Here is a 27,338-nt window from a genome sequence, read left to right on the forward strand (position 1 = left end):
TTTGGTTGTCTACGGGGGAAAATTGGAGGGAAATTCCAATCCTGTGGCAAAAGATATTCAGGTTTAATAAGGAAGGGGTGGAGTTGGTAACCATAATGAAAGCAGCAAACTGATAACCATGTAAATTGGCTGACATTTCCTCCAGCCTTTCATGTGCTGTCCTCAAAATCATTACCACAAATTGAACTGTGCCAAGTGGATGCTTGTGTTTGGAATGCTAGCTGACAGAAGAGGCTCCATCATTTAGTGACATATAGACTTTGTGCTTTCTGTACAGAATATAATGCTGCACCAGGAAGATAATATCAAACAATATTGATATCAGTCCAAGACCAAACTTAGTTGGATCTCCCAAGATCAGCATCTCTTCATCTAGGAAAAAAAAGAAAGTAGATTAACAAAATTAAATACAGTATTAAAACATTGCAGATGCTGGAGATCTGAAACAATTTAGTGAAATGCTGATCTAGCAACCTCAAAAACAGTAAATGCTTAAATTCAAAAATGACATTCCAAAGATAATTCACATTAATTTCTTTCCACTGTTGCTATCAGGCCTGTCAAGTTCATCCACTCAGTAGCAAAACCAAAAATAAATTGAAACATTAAATATTCATCTTTGCTTGCAGAAGTGGAAGTGCCCAGCTTGATCATAACTAAAAAAAAAAAGAGGCACTAGCAAGAACATGTATACCTCAGGATCAAGACATTACAAGTTGGGTAATCAAGGCTCAGGTAATACTAACAGCATTAAGAATTAATAAGTCAAACCGGGATATGAACTGGTGCAAGTAGTAACAATTGACAAGAGATTAGAGTTACAGGGTGCCTTCACATCCAGCACAAAAGCTATTGCAATAAGAGCCCAATCTGAACCTTAGAGTAACTTATTTCCAGGTAAGGAACAAAGCCTGGAATTAGGTTCTCACATCTATGTTTCCAAAACCCTGATCTATTTATTCCCATCCTGTACTTTGGAACTATGACTCTAGAAGTGTTTGCACACAGTTGATTAGGGGATATGTTAGCATTCAAGGTTGGGAACCTTACCATTGTTATATGATTGTAGAAACATCTGCAGGAGACTAAAAGTGCCTCCAGTAATATCCAACAGTGCATTCCAAATGCTCCAACCAACTGTACTCTTTCTTTGGTAGTTCATGTAGACCTGGAGAAAGATGTTACAGTTTTACAGAAGTGCCAGATCTAAACCAATATTAGAGGGCTTCAATTAAAACAAAATCAAACAGGAATGAATAATACATAAACAGCATTCCAAAGTGGGAGGGACAGAGGTATATTTGTTTGACTTTTGGAAATGTGTTCTCTCATTGGGAAGGCACACTGCACAAATTGGTTGAAGTACAGAGGAAGTGGGGAGGCTGCAGAAGGATCTAGACAGTTTGGGAGAGTGGTCCAGGAAATGGCTGATGGAATTCAACGTGAACAAATGCGAGGTCTTGCACTTTGGCTTTACGAATTTTCTCACCGTTTAGAAAGTAGTCTGTGCTTTTATTCTTTTTGCCAAAGTACAAAGGGATCTGGGAGTGCGAATCGAGGATTCTCTAAAGGTCAACATGCAGGTCGAGTCTGTGATTAAGACTGCGAATGCGATGTTGTCACTTATCTCAAGAGGGTTGGAATATAAAAACACCATTGTGCTACTGAGACTTTATAAAGCTCCGGTTAGGCCCCATTTGGAGGACTGTGTCCAGTTTTGGTCCCCACACCTCAGGAAGGACATACTGGCACTGGAACCTGTCCAGCGGAGATTCACACAGATGATCCCTGGAATGGTAGGCCTAACATATGAGGAATGGCTGAGGATCTTGGGATTGTATTCATTGGAGTTTAGAAGATTAAGGGGAGACTCAATAGAGATGTACAAGATAATACATGGCTTGGAAAGGGTGGATGCTAGGAAATTGTTTCCGTTAGGTGAGGAAACTAGGACCTGTTGACACAGCCTTAGAATTAGGGGGGGTAAATTCAGAACAGAAATGCGGAGACACTTCAGCCAGAGAGTGGTGGGCCTGTGGAATTCATTGCCGCAGAGTGCAGTGGAGGCTGAGACGCTAAATGTCTTCAAGGCAGAGATTGATAGATTCTTGTTGTCTCGGGGAATTAAGGGCTACGGGGAGAATGCAGGTAAGTGGAGTTGAAGTGCCCAGCAGCCATGATCGAATGACGGAGTGGACTCAATGGGCCGAATGGCCTTACTTCCACTCCTATGTCTTATGGAAGTCGCAGTTACAAGCTTTGTCAGCTAAACAAAAATGAACAAACACCCTTGAAGCTCAGAAACCCAATAGCTCCTGCCAGTCACCCATTGTACTCATGAGCAGCTAACCATTCCAGGAATACTGTAGGAATACATTGAAGCACCAATCTGATGGAGCAGTTAATGGGGTAGCTACTGATCCAAACATTAGGAAGGATGTGGAAAGTGGTGGCTGAAAAACCAGTGAAAATTACTTCACTACTTGGATTATTGGGTGTTCCAAGGGACATTAGGCCATTTTGCCTGTTGTTATCTACACTTCACATATACTCCATATTTTTCAATTAACTTAGTACAGTTGGTTTGTTCAGAACCATTTAATCCTGACAACTTTATTCTCCAGGTAGCTGGGATCTTAAACTGCACTGAAGTGAAGAAACTGCAGATGCTGTAAATCAGAAAAAACAGAAGTGCAGCAGTTCTGGCAGCATCTGGAAAGGAATCAAATCAATGAGGAAGGGTCACTGGACCAGAAACATTAACTTAGATTCTTCAGAGATGCTGCCAGACCTAGCTTTTCCAGCAACATCGGTTTTCAGTGACAAACTGTTACAGTCCCTAGGCAGACCATAACAAGTTTGGTCTTCAGATCCAATGGTTTCAACAGCAGTTACCTTCTTTCCATCAGAGGGGATTATCTACCCACAACCTCATTTATTACAAGCAACTACAAACCTCAACTTTAATTCCCAAGATTCACAACTGCAGGGAACTTTGTTTCTTTGCTCCAAATGAGTTGCTCCTCATGCAGAGACCGGTGTCCGGTGTTCAACTCGCTGATCAAACTTTACTTACTGAGACCGTGACATTGAATTTAGGCCCAAAGCCTCTGAATGATATCCATCCCCAAGTTAGGGGCTTGGAAACTTGTACTGCCTCCAATACAAGATCATACTTTTCAGCCTTCCTCAGTTCACCTTACTAAAAACATGCATCAGGACAGAGTAATATCTGGGTAATCTTGGGCCCCACATCTCAGGAAGGATATATTGGCCCTGAAGTTCACAAAAATGAACCCAGAAATAAAAGGCTTAACACAAGGTTTGAAGACTCAGTCTGGACTCAGGAGCTTAAACGAATGAGGGGAATCTAATTGAAACATACAAATACTGAATGACCTCGATATACTGCATGTTAAGAGGTTTCCATTGGTAGGAAAGACTAGGGCCAGAGGGCACAGCCTTAGAGTAAAGGGAAGAACTTTTAGAATGGAGATCAAAGAGAAATCTCAGCCAGGGAGTGAAGAAGGAATCCATTGCCATGGAAGCTTGTGGAGACAAGTCATTGAGTATATGTAAAACATGAGATTCTTGAGATAGGATCCCTCTAAAGAGAATCTCAAACCATCCTGTTGGCTAAGAACAGGAAGTGCCCATTCTCAGCATTCACATCTCCCCTGACTGATCAAGAACTCAAAGAGGGAGTGTGTTTTAGAAATGTATGGGCCACTTCATCTACCTGTACCAGGAGAACCAAGGCAGTCAAATGAAAATGTGTCAAGACACCAGATTAGTTCAGAAACCGACTTAATATCAGAATCTCCTTTGAAAAGCTCCCACTCAGGCTCACCCCTCTACCCCTGTATTTCCCATAGTTAATCCACCTAGTCCCCTCACTCCAAAGGAGGGTGGGGAAACAGGAACACATCCACAGTTTCAATTCCATCTCAGACAGTTACTATGTCCCTGGCACTGAGGCAGCAGTACCAACCATTGTCACTGCTGCCCACGAGATTTCAGCATTTTCCTCTGACTGGCATTAGGCTAACTTGTCTACAATTACTTCTCTCCATTTTGGAAGAGATTTGTCAAATTGTAAAGTGACGGTATCATTGATAAAACCAAAAAATTGAGGAAACAATAATGAGTTCACAACTTTATAGATCTTCATGTACTCCAGGCAATGGAGACCTGGTATGTATTGGATTTGTGCTCTTTTAATCTAGTTTTTTTTTGGCAGATTAATTCTCAAATTTCCTCACTTCTAGAATACGGTCTATGCCTGGTATAAAACTAATCTTTTATGAGCAAGAGTAGCTCTTGAATATGTTGGTGTATGTGTTTACACTTTTGCATCTTTTGCCTGACAGAAGAGGTTAAAAGAGATTATAACTGGGGTGGGAGGGGTCTGTGATGTTGGCTGCCTTCCTGAGGTGGCAAACAGTCAATAGATAGAAGGAAGAGTGGCTTCCATGATGGACTGGGGCAATGTACACAACTCTGGTTTTACTGTTTTAGTCAGAACAGCTGCCATACCAAGACATGGTGCATCTGGATGGGGAGCTGTCCCAGTGGATGGGCTTCCCTGGAGGCAGTGTTCTGGCCAATTGAATTAGGAGTGCTGTAACAGGAGGACTTGAGAGATTTAGGCTTAGAGCCAGAGCCAAGAACAAAAAACAAGGCAGCATTGCAGTGTAGGTTCTCTTTTTAAAGGTAGTGCAATCTGATAGGACAGTATACAAACCAAAACAATTGAGTTGGGGGTGTGGAAGAAAGTCACTCAAGGCAAAGTTAGCCACTCTACTTAAAACATGATATTTGGAACAAGTAGTGAATTAGAGATTAATGGAGTTTATGGTTATAGTTGATAGCCAGAGAGACTTTGTTCAGGAGATTTAATGCAGTGATTTGATAATTGTGGTTTACAACTTACCAGAGAGAAAAGAGAAAGAGTTAGGGTGGTGGGGTCACTTAGCATGAGAGAACAAATACCATAGCAAGAAAATCTTAGTTCAAACGTAGAATCCGTACAGATGGAAGTTACAAAAAAAAGGGGAAGACCACATTGGGCTGGAGTAGCCTTGAGCCCCAAATAGCTTGAAGTACAACAGAAAATGGCAAGAACTATGTGTGTAAAAAGGTGATATTAATTCATGGGTGCCTTTAAACAGAGGTCAGTTAGCAGAGCTTGATTGGCAGAGATATGAGCAAGAATGCACAGCATACTCCGGACAATTTTCTGAGAACAAAGTTGTGGAGCCAAATCAGGAATCAGATTTTGTGTAATGAACACAGTTTAGTGAATCATTACCCAGTAAAAAAGTGATTACAATATGGTAGAATTAGTCCAAAGACAGACATTCAGGCTGTGGGAAGAAACAGCAGAGGAAACCCATATAAGGAGTGTAAACTCCCGACTGTTGCCAAAGGATGAAATTGAACCCAGGCTCCTGGCACAAATAACAGCATGAACCGCTGAGCTGCCCCATTTTGGGCTAATCAACATTTGAAGACAAGTGCTCCCTCACAAACATATGAAGGAGTATCAAGTATAGAGCTCCCACTGACCGCAGATTCATCCATATGGGTGGTGCAAGCAGAGATTTATACTAACAGTTTAATCTACTTAGATAGCATGTCAAAATCTTACCTGAGGGACATATTTCACCAGGACAATGCCAAGTTTGATGTAGGAGAAGTAATAGACAAGTTGAAGCCATGTTATCTGATGGGCTAATGCCATGATAGAGGTGACAAGAGCACACAGCCATGAACCCACCACCAGTGCAGTAGCAATCTTGGATACTTTCTGCGACCCTCTCTATCAGGGAAATAAAGAATAGATCAGTAAACATTTTAGAGAACATCCTTACAAAGCACAGATATCAAAGTTTAGAGCCACATGAGACACTGGGATAGGTGATGAAGATCTACACATCTTAAACAGGAGAGGAACCCTACAGATACAGAAACTTCCCGAGTTGGAGAGCACAAAATGGTCAAAACAGAATCCAAATTTTCTGCACTTGTCCCGTATCTTTGAATGTTTTGATATTTGAAATAATGATCCAAATATCATTTAAAAAAGGTCCCAGCCTCCACTATCTTACTGGGCAGTATATTCCAGATTCCCACCACCTGAGTGAATATCCTCTCCCTCAAAATGGAGTTTCCTGCCCCTTACCTTAAAAGGTAAGCCCTCGTGATGGAACCCTCAAAGGAAAACAGCTGCTCTATTCACCTTATCTACATGCCTCAATCATGTACCTGTTCTTGCACTCTTCCAGTTCTGCTCTAGAAAAAAACCAATCCAAGCCTATACAATCTCAATAGGAATTTCTCCATCACAGGCAACATCCTGGTGAACCTCGACTGTAACCCCCTGTAGTGCAAACACACCCTTCCTGCACAGTACTCCAATTGTGGAGTGAACAAGCTTAAACAAGTCTGTAAACAAGTGTACAGACAACTCCATCACCTCCTTGCTCAGATCCTCAGTGTCATGACTGATGAAAGCAAGTGTCCCATATCCCTTCACTATCTTATTCACAGTCTACAACTTCAGGGATCTGAAGAATTATCTCAATCTGTTCCTAAGCTACCCAGTGTCCTGCCATTCATTACATACTCCCTTATCTTGTTGTTTCTTCTAAAGTGCATCACCTGGTACTTATCAGGGTTAAACAGGCCTGCACATCTGACCAACATATCTGTACCTTTCTGTACTCTACCACCATTTTCACCTACCAGTTTGGTGCCACTTGGCAGCTGGCTTAACATTCCTCCACATTTTCATCTATTGCCTATCAATATAAACAACAAGTCCCAATAACTGGACGCAAGGCTCCCTTTGTCCATTACTGAGCCAGTTTGATCTCTTGCCAAGATTCCCAGAAGTCCATGTGCTTCAGTCTCCCACATGGGACCTTAAATCTATATTCAATCAACTGAACTTCTACATGATCACTTTTCAAAACAATTTCTAACAAGTTGGTCAGGCATGACCTTCCTCTGACAAAGCTATGCCAGCTATCCCTTTAACCCATGTCTTGTCAAGTGGATATAATTCACTTCCTTAGTTCCCTCCCACTGGTTCAACTCTACCATCCCTCTGAGAGTGGCATGAGGGTGATACTTCCCTTGCAGCCAGAGAGGAAAACAATTGGTCTCCAAACCCCTGCAGCTTCTTGCCTCACCTTAGTAGCCTGGGATGCAAATCTAGGCCAGTGCATGGTATCTAATTCAAAGCCAGAGTCTCCAATACCTCCCCATTTCTTATGGGAGACTCTGCAAGTACCGCAGTCCCTATTCCTGACTTCTGCATCTATATTCTCCTTTTCCAGAGAAGGCTGAAGAGAAGTGTTCATTTAACACTAATATCCTGCATCTTTACATAGAGGTTGTCCCCTTGGTCCCTACTCCTTCCCTGGTTAACTTCTTCCCTTTAATGCATTTAAAAAAGGTGATATTAGAATTCTCCCTAATACTGTTTCAAGTCCTTTTTCATGCTCTTTTTGCTACAATGACTAAGTTCCAGCCTACATTTCCTTTATTCAGAGGGCCACAGCTTAATTACTCCCTTAGGAGTTGATAAAAGCCCTAGCTTTTCTTCCTTATCCAGTCTTGGATCATGCTTGACATCCAGGGTTCAGAATTTATTCTTTGGGCATTTCCCTCTGCAGGACACATTTTGGACTGTAGTCTCCCCAGCTCCTTTTTAAAAGGCCCCCTCCCACTGCCCTGCTCTAGACTTACCCACAAAAGGAGCTGTCCCCAGTCTACTGTGGCCAGATTGTGTTTATTAACAATCTGCTTGCCCCAACCCAAAGTCATCTTTCACTCCTTCAAATGTCATCTGGACCATACCATGTGATCACTATCACCCAAGTGTTCCCCTACTACCACAAACTTGTCTAGAGAAACTGCAGAATGCTGGAATCCAAAATAGACAGGCAGGAGGCTAGAAGGACAGCTCAGGCCAGGCAGCAGCAGAGGAAGTTGACATTTCAGGGAGAGGCAGCTAGCTGTCCCTTGTTGGACCTTCTATAGATTGATAGAAAAATTCTCCAGATGCATTTCAAGAAATCAACCCTTAACACTGACTGACTACCCCAATTTATGTTGGGAAAGCTGAAATCCCCTAGTGTATCATCCAGTTATTCTTATACACCTCTGAACTGTCTACATGGTGCCATTTCCATGGTCATTAACAGCCATAATTGCCACTTCTGCCCTGAGTATGCCAGTTAGTGATGTTGCTACTGGCCCAATAACCATGCCCACTCAAGCAACAGTCTCTATCCCCACTGAGCTCCAGCCCCCTCCAGGTCCTAGCTCCAATCCCTGCCAGGTCTTCACCATTCCCTAGACGACCTCCTCACTGGAGGACAAATATTTAGTCCTCAGTAAAGGCCTCACCTTTATCCCTCTATGCTCCCAGAAGGAGTTCAACACATGCTGCGACCTTGAATGTTTCTTCTGCCTCAGAGCTCACATTTCAACCAAGACACCAGCCCACCCACCAAGCACCCCTTCTCCCACCTCCAACACAACCCATTGTGTGTACTAGTGTTGCACCAACTTGATCACAACCTCCCCTCCCATCACCAAGACCATCCACAACCTCAATCTTTGGGGACGTCCAATCCACAGCCTCCAACTTCATTGTCAGTGAACCTCGCACTGTCCAATTCTACCTCCTGAGAGCCACAATCCTGACTGCCCTGGTCAACCCATCGACTCAACCTGCACCTGCCCACTGAACTCATTTCTTCCTACCTGGACAGTCCTGTCCCCTTAATCCAGGAACCCCCACTTGCATTTGTGACACCACCCATGCCATTCACCTCTGCCAAGAAGAGTTTTCTTGGCCCCCAATACCTCCTTCACCATGGACATCCAGTCCCTGCACATATCAATCCACCACCAAGGTCTCCAAGCTGGTTTCTTCCTCATGCCATCCCAACCAGTATCCTTCCACTAACACCCTCATGCCTGATTGAACTGGTCCACACCCTCAACTTCCAATCCTCCCACTTCCTCCAAAGCAAGTGGGCACCAACATAGGACCCAGCTATGCCTGCTGGTTTGTCAGATATGTGGAACAGTCCATCTTTCACAGTTACATAGACACCAACAGCCCACCTGTTCCTCTGCTGCAATGACTATCGTCACCACCATGTGCTCCACAAGGAGCATGAACAATTCAATTTTACTTATACCTTCCACCCCAAACTCAAATTCACCTGGACCATCTTTGAATGGTCCCTCCCCTTTCTGGAAATCTCCACTGTCTCTAGCAACTGACAAGCCTGTTGACTCCTACAGCTACCTAGACTACTGTCCTGGAGAAACGACACCCCCTTATTGCCAGTTCTGTTCTCAGGAGGAGTAATTCCACCTCAAAGACACAGATGGCCTCCTTCCACAATCACCATTTCCCTTCCCACATTGTTGACGATGCCCTCCAACACATCTACACTTCACACACTACTGACCTTGAACCCCACTCCTCCCAAAAAAGGGCCAAACCCCCCCCGCCCCATCCTCACCTTCCACCCCAACCTCCCCATACAACACATCATCCTCCACCACCTCTAAAGAGGCCCTAGAGATATGTTTCCCTCCCCACCCCTATTAGCATTCCAAAATTCCTTGAGACCCCCTTGTCAGGGACCCTACAAGCCACACTGGATAGATGTGGATTTCAACAGCTTCCTCATTTCCCCTCCCCCCACATTATCCCAGTCCCAAGCTTCCAGCTCTGTACAGCCCTCCAGACCTGTCAATCATTGCCCCGTCTGACTTATCACCTTCTTCACCCTCATCCACCTATTACTTTCCCAGCTACCACCCCCACCCCTCCCATTTATCTCAGCCCCGACCCACAAGCCTCATTCCTGATGAAGGGCTTATGCCTGAAATGTTGATTCTCCTGCTCTAATGCTGCTTGACCAGCTATGCTTTTCCAGCAGGACATTACTGCTCTCCAGCATCTGCACTCATTTTCTCCCTGTCTGCAGGTTTACTTGATTCCTCCACTGAATCTTTAGAGGCCTATAACACTCCCAGTAAAGTAGCTGCCCTCTACTGTCCTAACAAAGCCTCATTTGAGGCTCCTTCCAAGATACCATATTACAATTGTAACAGTTTTAGAATTCCAAACAGGAGCAGCATAATGGCAGTGGTTAGCACTACTGCCTCACAGCACCAGGTTCAATTCCCACCTCTGACCAGTGTTTTGAGCTTGCACATTCTGGGTCTGTGAGAGTTTCTTCTGGGTTCCAGAAAGATGTGCAGGCCAGGTGAATTGGTCATGCTAAATTGCCCAGTGTTAGATGCATTAGTCAGGGCTAATGCTTGGGGAGGGGACTGGGTGGGTTTTTTAGATTACATTACAGTGTGGAAACAGGCCCTTCAGCCCAACAAGTCCACACTGCCCTGCCGAAGCGCAACCCACCCATACCCCTACATTTACCCCTTACCTAACAATGGGCAATCTAGCATGGTCAATTCACCTGACCTGCACATCTTTGGACTGTGGGAGGAAACCGGAGCACCCGGAGGAAACCCACGCAGACACGGGGAGAATGTGCAAACTCCACAGAGAGTCGCCTGAGGTGGGAACTGAACCCAGGTCTCTGGCGCTGTGACACCACTGTGCCACTGAAACGGAGTTACTGAGGGTCAGTGTGGACTTGTTGGGCTGAAAGGCCTGTTTCCATGCTGTAGGGAAATCTAATCAAAGCTATCCAAATATGGTCTAACCTTGTGGTCACTGAATCAAGCTACTCCTTGGATCTCAAATATTAAAAGTTGGTTTGTATAGAAGAGGCAGCTGTTTGTCTTTAACATTTGGCTTCACTTGTCTGAGTGACCCAAATTAGAAACTTGATCAGAAATCAGATTTACAGCAGAAGTCCTGCAACCCATCCAGTGAAAAGTCACCCAATTATAATAATTCTCCAGCACTTGGCTCAGTTTTGTATGCTTTGTTAACAGTGCACTTTGGAAGGTTTTGCCACTACCACCCTTAGACAGTTCCAGATTTCCATTACCATGTGAAAAAGGATTTTCCTCCCATCTGCTCTAAATCTCCACCTTTTTGCTTAAGTCATTTATGAAGCTACTTCTCATACAAGGTAATCTGGAATTAAAGTCTAGTGACCATGAACCCACTCATTTTGTTGGAAAAAAACATCTGATTCACTAATGTCCTTAAGGAGAGAAGCTGTCATCCTTACCTGGTCTGGCTTTGTAACTCCAGACCACAACATGGTCAACTCGGAACTGCCCTGTGGGCAATTACAGATGGGCAATAACATGGCCTAGCCAACCACCCTTACTCCCTTAAAATTAGAAATGTTGTAACATAGATGGGGTAGAAATGCAATATAAAGTTTGGAGGGGGGAGGGTTAGATATTGATCAGTGCCATATGACCAAGATACTTTATGTAGTCAAGCAATCTTACATCTTCAATGAGTCAGTTTGCATCACTGCTGCATAGTTACTCACCTCATAGATGAGGCACTGAAGTATTGTAAGTGTGGTTAACAATATAGCATGGATACTGAAAAAGACATCATTTGCTTCTACTGGGTTCACACCATCTGGGTTATGCTCCAGAAATTGTTTCTGTAGAGAGACTAGGTTAATCAGTGACAAATCTGAAAGAACAGTTTGCAATTACAAGGACAATTTTAACCTGGCCAGCTGAAACTAGAGGTAAAAACAATGACTGCAGATGCTGGAAACCAGATTCTGGATTAGTGGTGCTGGAAGAGTACAGCAGTTCAGGCAGCATCCAAGGAGCTTCGAAATTGGGTGTTCGGGCAAAAGCCCTTCATCAGGAATAAAGGATGAAGGGCTTTTGCTTGAACATCGATTTTGAAGCTCCTTGGATGCTGCCTGAACTGCTGTGCTCTTCCAGCACCACTAATCCAGCTGAAACCAGAGTCATGGCCACAGACAGGCTGGTCTAACCTGGTCCAGTGGCTATCTGCTGGTGTATCAGATCAAAGACTGCCCCAAAAGTCTCACATCATGGTTTGATGAGTTGTTGGTATCAAAAGGTTATGTCTATACCACTATCTTTTACTTGCTCATAAGTTTTAATCTAAAGTTACATCTGGAGTGGAGTGCATTGACTAGTAACAATTAATTTCGTAGCTTAGCATATGCATTTTATGCAAAGTTGGGAATCAGATCTATTAAGGCATTTGATTGAACATGAACCATCTTGAGGATGGTGGATTTGAAAGCTTTCTTGCATTGGCACTGGAAGATCAGAACCAGCAGCTTAGAGTTACTCGGGAGAAATAAAGTCCGGTTCTTCACCTAGAAAACTAGTAGACTGCTAGATGAGTAAAAGGTCTGAACAATTGGCTTGAGATGTAAAAAGAGATTTGAGCCAATTGCTAGTTGGGGACTACATTTGTTGTGTTTTATGTGTAAGGAATAAGCTAGACATTAATTGGGCCAATGGTTCACTATGTAATGTGTTGAATTCAACAAATTTGTTTAGTCTGGAAGGAAGGAAGAGTTAAACCCAAGACAGATGACAGTTCTGCAGCCAAACTGAGGACCCACATGAGACAATTTGTGGTTTATGGCAATTATTTGTGGTGAACTGTTGCACCCCCCCCCCCCGAAAAAAGAACCCATTTTCCACAATTTCTTTTCATGCCCTTAATGGTTTAAGGCTTCTAGGCAATTAGAAACTTTACCTTTATACTTGGAACCCAAAAAAGGCTGATGTTAAACACTCCATACGCCAAGTGTCCAGTCAGATTCAGTGCCAGAAAATCAAAATTCAATCCAATCACACTGTTTAAAAGAGAACAAAAATCATTCTAAATTCCAGGCAGCCTCTAGAAATGAGAGCAGCTTTATTCTCTTGGTTGAATGGGTCAGAAGTGATCACATTATTGAACATAATGTATGATTGATCTAAAGAACATGTTTTAGAGAGTCAAACATGGAAACAGATGCTTTGGTCCAATTAGTCCATGTGGACCATAATCTCAAACAATAGTTCCCACCTTCCACAATTGGTCCATATCACTCCAAGCCTCTTGTGTAGGTTGTCTTTTTAAATATTTGGCTGTATTACATCTACAATTCCACAAACCACAAGAAGTTCTGTCTATAAAGTCTTTCTCCCCTCACCTTAAAAATATGCCCAGTCTTGAAATTCCCCACCCTAGGGAAAGACACCTATCATTTACCTTATCTGTACTCATGATTTAAGCCTCCAAGGTCACCTCTGAACCACCTACCCTCCAGTGAAAACTCCCAGCGTATCCTCAACTCAAAACCTCCATTCCCAGTAACACCAAAAATCTCTAAACCCTCTCCAGCTTAATTATGCTTTCTATAAGAAAGTCTGCACACTTCAAATCTGAATGTTCACTTTTGTCTGGTGCTTCACCTTTATGTTTTTGATATTTGACAATTGAGGGGATCAAGGGTTACAGGGAGAATGGGATTGAGAAACTGGTCTGCTCTGCCAATCATGGCAGACTAGATGGGCTGAATGGACTATTTTCTGCCCATATGTTTTATGGGCATACATTTGCAATTCAGCACTTGTTTAAGTGTGTAATGAACAGTTTATTGGGTTTGAAAGTAAACCTGAAGTGGCAGAATGCTGGGGACTTCATATTCTGTCTGGTGTTAAGTGTTGAAAATCAACTAGCACAGAGCTAACAGCTCAGTTATCATCTTGCTGGAGAAGTATTAGATTGAATCCAATGAATCTTCACTACTACCTTAATATAGTCAACCATTTGTCTATGAACTTTTGACAAAGCCAAGTCAGGCTGATAATGAAACTAAACATGGAAATCAGCAAAATATTGGATGTGCATCCCAGAAAGTCATATCTTTGAAAGTCTTAGCTGTTTGAAGCTGCCCTAAAGAGCAAGAGATCAAGAAACTTACCTTCTCAGCAAGAGGGTATTTAAGATAGACAGGTTTTTGATTAGAGGGAAAGAGGGGGTTAGGGGAGAAGGCAGGAGAGAGAGTGGATTTAAGAAACAGCCATGATCAAAATGGCAGAACAGAAATTGATAGGCTAAAGGGCCTAATTGTTCTCCAGATCCAATAGAGAAACGAACAAACAAACAACCTGTGGGTTGTATGCCAGACTGTGGACACTAGTCAAGGGACAGGGTTTATATTTTACCTTTACTAAAATAGGTAAAGAGGTCACCGACTTGGTGTTAGTAGACGAGTGCACTGTTGAGATCACAGGGGAAGGCCCGTTAAATACCCTGTACAGTAGTGTTAATGTACACCAACCAGTGTTACAAGGAACAAGATACAGAATTCTAGTCGACTTAGTTAAGCATCTTAGAGTCCATAGATGGATATGTACAATAGTCCTCAGTCCAACTCATCTATGCTGACCAGATGGATAACCTCTAGTCCCATTTGCCAGCATTGGCCCATATCCCTCCAAACACCTTCCTATTCATATACCCATCCAGATGCCTCTTACAGGTTGCAATTGTACCAGCCTCCACATCCTCTGGCAGCTCATTGCATACATGCACTGCTACACCCCCCAATTTTGGGGTCATTTGCAAACTTACTAATTATACCTCTTCTGCTCACATCCAAGTCACTTGTATAAAAAGTGAAAAGCAGTGGACTGAGCAGATCCTTGTGGCACACCACTGGTCACAGGCCTCCACCCGGTCTACTTTCAAGCCAGTTCTGCATCCAAATGGCTAGTTCTCCTTGTCCATGAGATCTTACCTTGCTAACCAGTCTCCCGTAAGGAACCTTGTCAAAACACCTTACTGAACTCCATATAGATCATGCCTACTACTCTGCCCTCAATCCTGTTACTTCAAAAAACTCAAGTTTGAGACACATTAGTGCTACTGGCATCACAATGTAACTATAGTCTCATTAGAGTTCCATGAATAGACATGCAATAAGATCTTTAGCCTCATTTCTAGAGAGTTGCTTTGTTGTTTCTCCTTTTGTAAGGAGGATATTAGAGTTAATTGACTGGTTTTAAAAAACCAACTTGCTGTAGAATAAATGCATCCTCCTAAAAATCAGGAAAAGGGACTGTTGTTACAGAATTGAGTGTTGAAGGATAATATCACGAAAAAAGATGCTGCCATGCTTTAGTGAACAATATCTAGAGTGGTTTATTTTGCTGGACTGCAGTAGGTTTGATAACCAAAAGACTTACCAATTAGTCTATTGACTGATCAAGTGCACTCTTCCATTAACTTCTATGCAGGCTTAGTCTCCTGGAGATGCATGTGGAAGGAGTCAATTTCAGTTGATCTTTGATGGGGTTTAGCCCAACATAACCTTATATAAACTGATGTACAGCACAGAAGCAGACCCTTCAATCCAACTTGTCCATGCTGACCAGAATTTGAAAGTAATCTGACTTTCAAATTGTGGGGGTGGGGGGGGGGGGGGTAAAAAGGAGGTATGAGACAGTCACAAACCTCCTTCTGGAATGTGCCTATGCAGAAGTAGTCTGGAGAGGAATGCTGTGGTGCTTGTCGAGGTTCGTCCCAAGCAGCACCATGACGTGGGACTCCATACTCTACGGGACGCACACAGACGAACATCAACTGTGCCTGGAGTATCAACTTGGTCAGAGACGCTCTTTGGTCTGTCTGAAACCTGTTGATCTCCCAGCTGAAGGAGTGACCCTGAGTGTTGCAGACTGGCACATTCCAAGGTCCAGGACTACATGTTGAGGGACGTGCTGAAGCTTGGGGCAGCTGCTGCCAAGGCACGGTGGGGAAAGACCACCACATAACATCTGCCTGCCTAAGAACAGGGGGCCCACCCAGTCATTTGGGCTCCACTGACACCTCAAAAGAACTGGATAGTAAGTGTACAGACTTGTATGTAAAAAAGTTTGCTGTCGGTATGTAAGTACAGACATACAATGTGCACAAGAATGGCATGCCCAATTGTAAAGAGATCCAAATAATTTTATGAAAAGTATATTTTGAAATTAAAAAGTTTTACTTTTAGGAGATATGTAAAACTCAGTCTAAAATTTCTGCAAATAATCACCATTTACACTACCTTTTCCGCCGCCAGTTTTCAATAACCTGGGGGTAGAAGGAGATGGACCAAGCCACAAAGTAAATCCATCCAATCACTTGGTTTATTATCACCAGAGCATTGCTGTGCACCACTAGAAATCGCACTTTAACTGGAGCCCTGCAAAATATTTCAGGCCATTAAAAACTTGCTCCAATTAAATTAAGTTACATATAAATTAATGTAAAGACAAGACCCTTCAGCACAAGCCTGTTGTAACTATTCAATGTAAACTTCATGAATAAAATCAACTTTATTAAAATGATCAAGGGGGGGGGGGGGGGGGGGTTAGAAGTTTGCAGGCGGATAATATTTATAAATTGTTAGGTCTTCGTTGGAGCCAGTTCAGGGAAAAGATTCACGAGGTTGAGCCCTGACAAGAAACAAGGGCTAAACATGTTGGGACCCTACTGACTGGAATTTAGAACAGACGATCAAATCTCAGATTAAGGCCCTTTATAGGGTGAATGCTGAGAGGGTGTTTCCCTTAGAGAGAGGGCATTGTCTCAGGATAAAAGATGGTACCAATTTAAGACAGAGGAATTTCTTAGAGGGCTGAGTGTCTTTGGAACTCCTGATCACAGCTGCAGGGACAGAGCTTTTGTGTATATACAAAGTGGAGACAGGTAGTTTTCAGTCAGGGAAGCAAGGATTAAGAGAAAACGCAAGTGGGCAAAGGTGTTGAATTAGCTATGACTTTATTGGCAGCTAATCAAGGTCCTGCTGTAACTTCCCATAAATTTCCTTATGGTCCACAATACTTTCTACTTTAGTGTCATTTGCAAACTTTATCATGCCTTTTACACTCATCCTAATCATACATAGGAAATATAATGGGCCCAGCACTGACTTGAGTCACTCCACTAGTCAGATCTCTAGTCCAACAAGCATCCTCCCACTATTACCTGCTGCTACCTATCATCAAGCTAATTGGGTATCCAAGTTACCAGCGGGCCGTGGATTCCATGCAATCTAACCCTCCAGAGCAGCCTACCATATGGAACCTTAAAGGCCTTACTGAAATCCATATAAACTACATCCACCACCCTACCCTCTTATCCTTCCTGGTCACTTCAATAGTATAACAAATTTAAGGCATGAGCTCCCACTCAAAGCCATGCTGACTTCTCCTGATCAAACCCAGTCATTCAAATGCATGCATCTCCATCTTCACTAGTAACTTACCTGCCACAAATGTTAGACTTACTAGTCTATGGTTCCAGGCTTTTCTTTGCAACCCTTAAGGGCACAACATTCATACCCTCCAGTATTTCAGAACCTCACCTGTAGCTAACAATCACAAAAATGTCAGCTTGAGCCCCTGTAATTTCTTCCCTAGCCTCTTGCAGAGTTCTTGGATATATCTGGTCAGGAGCAGGGGATTGATTCCCCTTCATATATTAAAACACATCCAACACCTGAGATATGGAGTAACCCCAGGATATCACCACTAACTTTCCCAGGTCTTTCTCCACAGTCAAAAATATTCAGTGAAAACCACACCCATTTCCTGCAGCTCTACACATCTATAGTCCTTGAGGGGCCCTATTCTATTTTTTCCTTCTAATGTACTTAAACTCTGGAGTCAGCCTAGGCAGAGAAGATTAAAAAAGGTACCTCATGCCCCATTTTCACCCTCTAATTTCCTCCATACTTCTAGGAATTTCCTTTATCCGAGCTGCCTATTCCCTGAGCCACACTCCGGAGTATCGGTCTCTGGTCATCCAGGGTTCCCATCCCTGCCAACCTTGCCCTTCACACTCAGGAACATATCGACCTCCAACTTTGGCAGCCCATTTGCCACAGGTCCCTTTGCCTACAAAGGAATTACTCCAACCCCTGCACATTAGTGTCTAATTCCATCAAAACTTGCCTTGTTCCGATTTAGAGCTTGAACCTGTGGACAAGTTGTGTCCCTCTCTACTTTAAAGTGAATAGAATGGTCACTGGTCCCAAACTGCTCCCCACTCACCTCAGTCACCTGTCCTGCCCCATTTTCCTCCCCCCCCACCCCCAGTAAGTGGAGCTTTGCCCCTTCTCAAGTAGGGCCTGTTGTGTACTGCTTGAGGAAGCTTTACTGAACACACTTAACTTCCAGCCAACTAAGCCCTTAACATGGAGTCCTGCCCTCTGTTAGAGAAATTAAAATCCCCTACTGTGACAACCCTGTTACTCCTGCAAGTCTCCCCAATCTCCCTGCATATTTGTTCCTGATTCCTGTTGAATGTTTTGGGGTTTGACTATAGGCCCCCATAATGTCACTACCCCCTTATACTCAGGTCTACCCATAAAGCCTAACTGGAGGATCCTTCAGTTATTTCATCTGAATACTACAGTGATACTTACCTAATCACAAATGCATGTCCTTGTCCCCTCTTTCCACTACCTCTGTCCTACCTAAAGGACCTGCACTCTGGCATGTTAAGCTGCCAGTCCTGTCCCTCCCTTGACCATGTTGCTGTAGTAGAAATACTATCCCAGTCCCATATCCTTATCCATGCTCAGAGTTCATTTGCCTTACTTGTAAGCCCTCTTGCATGGAGATAAATGCATCCCTCCCGGTCATGTTCTGGTCTGACCTCTCCAACCTACTATTTGATTGTCTCTCCATCCAGCCTCACTTGCTTGTGTGGAGGACCCCACCCCTACCAATTTAGTTTAAATCTTCCCTTGCAGCAATAGCAAAGCTGGCAGTCATTTGGTCCCCCACCAGTTCAGGTGCAACTTGTCCCTCTTGAAAATATCCCAGAAAAGATCCCAATGATTTAAAAATCTGAATCCCTTCCCAAACTTCTTTAGCCAAGCATTCATCTGCCACATCCTCCTGCTCTTACTCTCCTAATACACAAAAAACCTTCATCCTGATTGTGAAGTTCTACAGTGAAAAGTTCTCAAGATAAACATGGTTGAACTTGGGCACTTCCTAAGGAGAGCGATGGTCAGAACAGTCTCTTCCCATCAGTAGTAAGAATGTTTCACGCAGCAATTCAATGTGGAGATAGTCACACACCTGATCAGTTTGCTGCTGTTGGCCTGGAGGTAGGTAGTCACTTGCCCAACTTCAACTCCTCGAATGGTGAAACGTGTTGAGTTTACATCTTTAGGCAGCCTTATCTGAACAAGAACAATTCCAGTTATTTTAGGGAGAAGATGAAAAAAAGGAGACCAGAATCCTGTCATATTAGGTACATTTCAGTGAGCTTTGCGTAAAGAACACTAAAGATTAGGCTCAATGCTGTCAATAGTTTAAAAGTCTGGATGCAAAGATTGTTATTTTATCAGGAAAGAGTGTTTTAAATATTAAAGACAGGAACCAAAACAGATTGACAGGGTCAGTTAATGACATAATGTGAAGGATGTTAGCAACATGGTTTGGATGAGCAGAGAAAGGAAACAGGGAAGTATTCATTAGTAGAATCTTTAGAGGAGGTAAGGACATTGAGCAAAAGGCAGGGCACAAAATGTCAGTAAAAAAGGATCAGACTGTTGGTATGAGTTAAAAACAATGACTGCAGATGCTGGAAACCAAATTCTGGATTAGTGGTGCTGGAAGAGCACAGTTCAGGCAGCATCCAAGGAGCTTCGAAATCAATGTTGTTTCGGGCAAAAGCCCTTCATCAGGAATAAAGGCAGAGAGCCTGAAGCGTGGAGATAAAGCTAGAGGAGGGTGGGGGTGGGGAGAAAGTAGCATAGAGTACAATGGGTGAGTGGGGGAGGGGATGAAGGTGATGGGTCAGGGAGGAGAGGGTGGAGTGGATAGGTGGAAAAGGAGATAGGCAGGTAGGACAAGCCCAGACAAGTCATGGGGACAGTGCTGAGCTGGAAGTTTGGAGCTAGGGTCAGGTGGGGGGGGGGGGGGGGGGGGGGGGGAAGGTGAAACGAGGAAACTGTTGAAGTCCACATTGATGCCCTGGGGTTGAAGTGTTCTGAGGCAGGAGATGAGGTGTTCTTCCTCCAGGCATCTGGTGGTGAGGGAGCAGCGGTGAAGGAGGCCCAGGACCTCCATGGCTGCGGCAGAGTGGGAGGGGGAGTTGAAATGTTGGGCCACGGGGGCGGGGGGGGTGGTTGATTGGTGCGGGTGTCCTGGAGATGCTCCTTAAAGCACTCTGCTAGGAGGCATCCAGTCTCCCCAACGTAGAGGAGATCGTATCGGGAGCAACGGATACAATGATACTAGTGGATGTGCAAGTAAAACTTTGGATGTGGAAGGCTCCTTTAGGGCCTTGGATGGAGGGGAGGGAGGTGGTGAGGGTGCAGGTTTTACAGTTCCTGCAGTGGCAGGGGAAAGTGCCAGAATGGGAGGGTGGGTTGTAGGGGGCATGGACCTGACCAGGTAGTCACGGAGGGAACGGTCTTTGCGGAAGGCGGAAAGGGGTGGGGAGGGAACTATATTCCTGGTGGTGGAGTCGGTTTGGAGGTGGCGGAAATGTCGGCAGATGATTTGGTTTATGCAAAGGTTGGTAGGGTGGAAGGTGTTCTGTCCTTGTTACGGTTGGAGGGGTGGGGTCTGAGGGCAGAGGTGCAGGATGTGGACAAGATGCATTGGAGGGCATCTTTAACCACTTGGGAAGGGAAATTGCAGTCTCTAAAGGAGGCGGCCATCTGGTGTGTTCTGTGGTGGAATGGTCCTCCTGGGAGCAGATACAGAGGAGGCGGAGGAATTGGGAATACGGGATGGCATTTTTGCAAGAGGTAGGGTGGGAAGTGGTGTAATCCAGGTAGCTGTGGGAGTCGGTGGGTTTGTAAAAAAATGTCAGTGTCAAGTCGGTCGTCATTAATGGAGATGGAGGGGTCCAGGAAGGGGAGGGAGGTGTCAGATGGTCCAGGTAAATTTAAGGTCAGGGTGGAATGTGTTGGTGAAGTTGATGAATTGCTCAACCTCCTTGCAGGAGCATGAGGTGGCACCAATGCAGTCATCAATGTAGCAGAGGAAGAGGTGGGGAGTGGTGCCAGTGTAATTACGGAAGATCAACTGCTCTATGTAACCAAAGAGACAGGCATAGCTGGGGCCCATACATGTGCCCATGACTACCCCTTTGGTCTGGAGGAAGTGGGAGGATTCAAAAAGGAGAAGTTAAGGGTGAGGACCAGTTCAACCAAATGAATGAGAGAGTGTTGGTGAAAGGGTACTGTTGGGGACGTCTGGAGAGGAAAAACAGAGGGCTTGGAGGCCCTGGTCATGGTGGATGGAGGTGTAGAGGGATTGGATATCCATGGTGAAGATGAGGCGTTGGGGGTCAGGGAAACAGAAATCTTGGAGGAGGTGGAGGGCATGGGTGGTGTCTTGAACGTATGTGGGGAGTTCCTGGACTATGGGGGAAAATAGGACAGTGTTGAGGTAGGTAGAGATGAGTTCAGTGGGGCAGGAGCATGCTGAGACAATGGGTCAGCCAGGGTGGTCAGGCTTGTGGATCTTAGGAAGGAGGTAGAACCGGGCAGTGCGGGGTTCCCAGACTATGAGGTTAGAAGCTGTGGGTGGGAGATCTCCTGAGGTGATGAGGTTCTGTATGGTCTGGGAGATGGGGGGGGGGGTGGGGTCATGGTTGAGGGGGCAGTAGGAAGAGGTGTCCTCAAGTTGGCATTTGGTGTAGAGGTCAGTGCGCCAGATTACCACTGTGCCCCCTTTATCCACTGGCTTGATGGAGAGGTTGGGATTGGAGCAGAGGGATTGGAGGGCTGCACGTTGCGAGGGTGAGAGGTTGGAGTGGGGGAGGGACGTAGACAGGTTGAGGCGGTTAATGTCCTGGTGGCAGTTGGAATTGAAGAGGTTGAGGGTGGGTAATAGGCCAGCGCAGGGTGTCCAGGTGGATGCAGGGTGTTGGAGGTGGGCAAAAGGGTCCTTGAAGGTGGGTGGGAGTCCTGATTGTGAAAGTAAGCTCGGAGGCAGAGGTGACGGAAGAATTGTTCGATGTCACGGCTTGTATTAAATTCATTGATGGGTGGTTAGAGGGGGAAGGTGAGTCCTTTTCTGAGGACTGATCGTTTGTCCTCAGTGAGGGGGGGGGGGGGGGGGGGGGGGAGGCGTGGGGGCAAGAATGGTGAAAACTCGGCAGGGCTGGGAGCTGGGATCTGGTGTGGGTGTAGAGCTGGGAGTGGGGGCGGAACCTGTAACTTGAGTGGGTGTGATGGTGGGGGGGGAATGGGGGTGGAGTCATAGGTAGGGGTAATGTTCCCCTCGGGGTTCTGGGGGTTGGGGATAGTGACAGTGGGGTCTGTGGGGGGCAGAATGCAGGTGAGTGGCACTGGTGGGAGTGGACATGGTGGTGACCACGGCAGTAGGGGTGGCGAGAGTCACTGAGCATGTGGCATCAGCGATGTCACATGTGATGCATGAGGAATTGTGAGGGGTGGAAGTGGTTGTGGGAGTGGCCATGATGGGGGTGGCAGCTGCATCAGCCACATGGCTAATGGCATCCAAGTAAATTCCGAGGCCAGGGGAATCTTCTGGAATGTTTGAGGAGCACTGGTTTATGGCGGTGGGTAGTTAAAAAAGTTTGTTGTACTTTGTCAATTTCCATACAGAGTCTTAGTACAAGATGAATGATTATAAAGAACAATTCAAAGCAACGGGGGAAAAAGGTTGTTTATTTGGCAGATAAGTCAGTGCAAGGTGCAGATGAAGTCGAGCCAGGCAGTGATGTTACTGTGCTTGTACAAGACAAGCAGTGGGACCTTAAGAGTCACTCGCCTCAACTGGATTTGAATTTTTCATGGATGCTGCCCCCTGCTGAGTTACACCAGCAATTTCAGCATTGGTTTGAAGTCCCACTGAACACATTAGTCAGTAATGCTGAAGCCCTGCTGGCAGCACATCCTAGACAGGATGTTCACATGGTTCGTGGATTGGAGCTGGCATGACAGAAACCCTACACAACATTCCATGCCAAGGCTTCAGATTTCCCCAGCCCCTACCCCCACATTGTCTTATGTACCAAGAAGCTACAGCAATAAGCTGTTTGACTAGAGTGTACAAAGTATAAAACCAGAAAGAATTTTCTCCTATGAGAATCTCATGGTTGAGCAGCCTGCTAATGAAGTGCTCTCACTGAGTCACTAACTTCAGAGCTGCTGCTTGCTGTCAAAGTACCCTGATTTTCTGAAAGGCCACACCTATTGGTGTCTGAGGAGCTGCCAGATATAAATTTTGGCACCTTCTCTAGTTAAAGAGCCATAACTTGTGGGTTTGGTCAGTCCAGTATCTCAAGAATCTAGCTAACCAGGCAGATGTAGTAAATGTAATCTGTAATGTATTATTGAATAAGCTAGTTGTCACTCAAATACATGCCTCATCCAAGGTGAGGATTTGTTCTTCATCTGGTATTACCAATGGGTAGATGATACAAGTGAGGGCTTAGTGCTACCCCAAAGCAGCAAGCAGAAGTCATGCCAGCTGTGGGCATTTGCAGCCTACAGAAAGGCTAGAACAGGGAGAAGTCCCATAATATCTCTCCATCTTATCTTGCCTTTTTTCTAAGAACAGCCCTGACCAGCCTTGAAGGGGATATCAGTCTGATTTCTCCTTGCTGTTTGCCTCAGTCAGTTCAGAGCACCTTGCCTTTACAATGGCCAGTCCTTCTGCTCAAAGATCAGCTACAATTTCCAATTACTGTACTTACATTTCAGTAATGTTCACATTCAACTCAGGCAACCAACTTTGAATCAACTCGACCAGTGAAAAAGGGAACTTGCAAACCCACATTTGTGAAGAATTGCAAAATATCCTGTTTTATGCAGATAGGATATATGATCTGTATTTAAAAAGTCTGGCCAAAAATCCAAGATTTGGTTCCAACATTTCCAGAATGATTATTTACTTTGAATTGGATCCCTCGTGGGGAAGCAGGCCATTTGGTCCAACAAGTCCACACCAACCCTCGAAAGAGCATCCCACTCCCCTCCTTATCCCTGTAACCCTGAATTTCCCTAGGGCTAGATCACCTACCCCTGCACACTACAGGGTAGTTTAGCCTCGCTAATCCACCTAACCTGCATATCTTGGGGGTAACCTGGACACCCAGAAAAAACCCACACAGACAGGGAGAATGTGCAAACTCCACACAAGCAGTTGCCTGAACCCAGGCCTCTGGTGTTGAGACAGCAGTGCTAACCACTGAACCACCTTTTTGTCACCACTTTTTAAGCTAAAGAAAGCTTTTACTTACTTGCTCAGGTAGTTGAACAATGCAAGTTTGTTTTGAGGAGAAGGTCACATTGACTGTAATCATTACAGTCTCCTGCAGGGGTGCACTAAGATGGATAAAATCAAACCATTGTTATTAGGAGCCACAACATGCTTTTAAATGTACTTTTGGATTACACAAGTGACATGTTAACAGGACCTACCTCAAAGCAATGTTGATATCCTTCATACTGTTGATTTCCAAGCTAACCACCTCTGGCACACTCAGCATCACAGAGGCTTCTGCAAAGCAATGTGACAAGATCATTCATATGTACCTTTACACAAAAGGGTTGTGGCAACGCAAAGGCTTCTTACAGCCCCTTCCAATCTAGCCACCTCTGGAATGAGGTAGGGGATGAGAGTCGACAAAGTACAGTCACCTGCATATTCTCTCCCAACCAGGAACTGCATTGATGTAGTTTCACTGTTTCATCCAAATCCTAGAGCTCCTTTCACATTATCACTGGCTTTAACTACATTTGTTGAACTGCATCAGTTGATACAAACAGCTCACCACCACCTTCAAGGTGAATTACGAACATTGATCTCCAGCAGCATTGCAGTGCGCACTTTCATCTAATTCTAGTCCAGCCAAACAGTCCCTACCCAAGATAAAACAAAGTGCTGAAAGTTTCATCCAAAGAGTCATGGTCTGCAACCTCACTAACCAACACTTCATTCACTCATGGGACATTGACATTGCTGGCTGGACCAGAATTAGGTGAAAGTGAAGACTGCAGATGCTGAAGATCAGAGTCAAGGTTGTGGTGCTGGAAAAGCACAGGTCAGGCAGGAGGAGCAGGAGAGTTGATGTTTCAGGCAAAAGCCCTTCAGGACCAGAATTTATTGCCCATCCCTAGTTGGCTTCAAAAAAGGTATAGCGAGCTGCCTTAGAGTCCATGTGCTGAAGGAGATCTGCAGTGCCATTTGACAGACCACTGTTCTAACAGTACAGGACTCAAAGCTCTCCCCTCACAGTGTTTGGTTTGAATGAGACCTGTTTTTGATCAGAACCAAACTCATTACAATGTTCACAATCTTAATACCTTTTTAGATTCACAAAATATTCAAACTATTGAACGCCCTTTGTTAAATCCACTCAATTAGATGTGTCAACTTGTGTCAAAAGGAACACAAATCAAGAGTTCAAATCTAAGCCAACCAGGAATAGGAGCTTAAAATCTGTAATACATGGGGTTAAGTTAGACTGTAATCTCACTTTGATACTTGCTCTCACCCTTGAAACCACAGTAACTACATTTCTCAGAAAAATGCTCAACCTTCCTTTACCTCAATAATTGGTATTCTTACTTTGTGCAATTCGAAACAAGCCAGTTTGAGGAAAAAAAATGTCTGAAAGGGCCGATAAAAGCAGAACAGTTGTTCCACATGGGAATCAGTACAATTTAGTTACAGCTCCATAGTTGGGAGTATTCCCAGTTGGGAAATACAGAAGAGGCTGGCTTGAGTCAAGGTATTGGGAGACTGTGTTCAGTTTTGTTCTATTTATTTTAAGGCCAACAGATCCTTGGTAAGCAAAGTCCACAGTCCCTAGTGTTACTGGGGTCAAACTGCAGTTAAGAACAGCTGTTACCTTGCCTATAAGAGTCCCTTCCCAAGAAGAGGAAATATACCTCATGCAGTTTTGGAACCTTACTCCCATATCAGAATTAGTTTTGTCACATGAACTCAGTACAGTAAAAGATTTACAAGTCATCATTTACAACACCATCTTGGGTACAAAGGTACCTACATATATTTAAGATCTTGTAAAAGTTCTTAGGGAAAGTATTAAAAAAGTTAAAGTCCAACATTAACTTATTCCTATGATCAACAGTAAAGAAATTAAAAAGTTATAATAAAAAAAGTCTTTCCAACACAGCCCTGCACTAGCTTCGGCCGAGTTCAGGACATAGCTGAGAAGAGAATAAGAAATTTTTGAAAAACCAAGAGGAAAAGCAAATACTTGGGTGAGTCTACTCCACTGCTATCGTGCAGCAGATAAAATATCTAGTTAGATTCTGTTTATTTTCTAGAACCTGCTGCTTTTTAAAGTTGCTCTAGTCCCAGACAACAGGGCTGCTCCCATTAGAAGTGGTTCAACCAGAGGATCCCCACACCTCAGGGGAGGCCAGAGGCTGGGGAGGGAGGAGCATTCATGGAGTGTTTAGCAGGTGCTGTAATTTACTCTACTGTTGGATCACAACTGCATCCCACTTGTCCAGCCAACTGAGCTAACTGACACCCCTAGTGCTAAGTGTACCTTTGAAATATCATGTGACATTATATAGTTTGCTTCCAAGGCCATCTTCTACCACAAAAAAGTTCCTTGCTTTATGTTAAAGTTAGATAGAGTGAATTGTGATTATTAAGCAGTTATGAGCCAGACGACAAGTTGCTTTTTCATCTTGAAATTCATATCTCTTTATGGTCAGTGTTTTCCAGAAACCCTCTGATAATCCCTTCATTCTTAAAGACGGCTCAGCTTTGCTAATACAAAATCAATCCTATTAATACTTGCATGGATTCTGAGAGAGTATACACTTTCAAATAATCTGATGGAACACTTTCCATTGCAAGAATTTAGGGCTACTTTAGTGAAAGATTTTCAGAGGTTCAAATAAATGAAAAAATGTTCAGTTAACAAAAATAAAGCCAAACATGTAATGGGACTTGATGGAAATAGTTAAAAAAACTAAGGTGACAACAAAATAGCTTGGTCAGTGATTATCACACTGAGGATCAGTAGGGGGTCAGGACAGATTTTGCAGCCATTTTATTCTGAAAACTTACCACATTGTAGCACATTGATCAGATTGTAAGAGAGCATCCAGAGGAACACCAGGAGCTTCATGCTGGAAGTTTTAGACCTAAAGTACAAAGAGGAGTTAATGGAAATGGGCTTCCTCAAAACTAACCTATATCAGCATCTAGATATAGGTTACAACCAGACTAGACAAACAAGACTAGACTTCTAACTTAAATTCAGTCCAATCCAAATAGACCATTCAGCAGTACAGTACAATTCCCAAACCTATCATTTGACTTAAATTATATACACATCC

At 44.2% G+C, this 27,338-nt stretch overlaps 1 protein-coding gene across 1 annotated transcript; it reads right to left on the bottom strand.

Moving 5' to 3' along the window:
* Positions 1 to 217: 217 nt before the first annotated feature.
* On the bottom strand, positions 218 to 27,119 carry LOC140494870 (cystinosin-like). The gene is made up of 10 exons (XM_072594544.1): positions 27,067 to 27,119; positions 24,435 to 24,513; positions 24,254 to 24,338; positions 19,102 to 19,205; positions 16,074 to 16,211; positions 12,728 to 12,827; positions 11,517 to 11,636; positions 5,651 to 5,821; positions 1,051 to 1,168; positions 218 to 372 (listed from the first exon to the last, which is right to left on the bottom strand). The coding sequence occupies exons 1-10, from the start codon at positions 27,101 to 27,103 to the stop codon at positions 218 to 220; spliced, it is 1,107 nt and encodes a 368-aa protein (XP_072450645.1). The 5' UTR covers positions 27,104 to 27,119.
* Between the last annotated feature and the right edge of the window lie 219 nt (positions 27,120 to 27,338).

This window comes from Chiloscyllium punctatum, chromosome 24 (assembly GCF_047496795.1).
Source record: "Chiloscyllium punctatum isolate Juve2018m chromosome 24, sChiPun1.3, whole genome shotgun sequence".
In the NCBI taxonomy this organism is placed as follows: domain Eukaryota; kingdom Metazoa; phylum Chordata; class Chondrichthyes; order Orectolobiformes; family Hemiscylliidae; genus Chiloscyllium; species Chiloscyllium punctatum.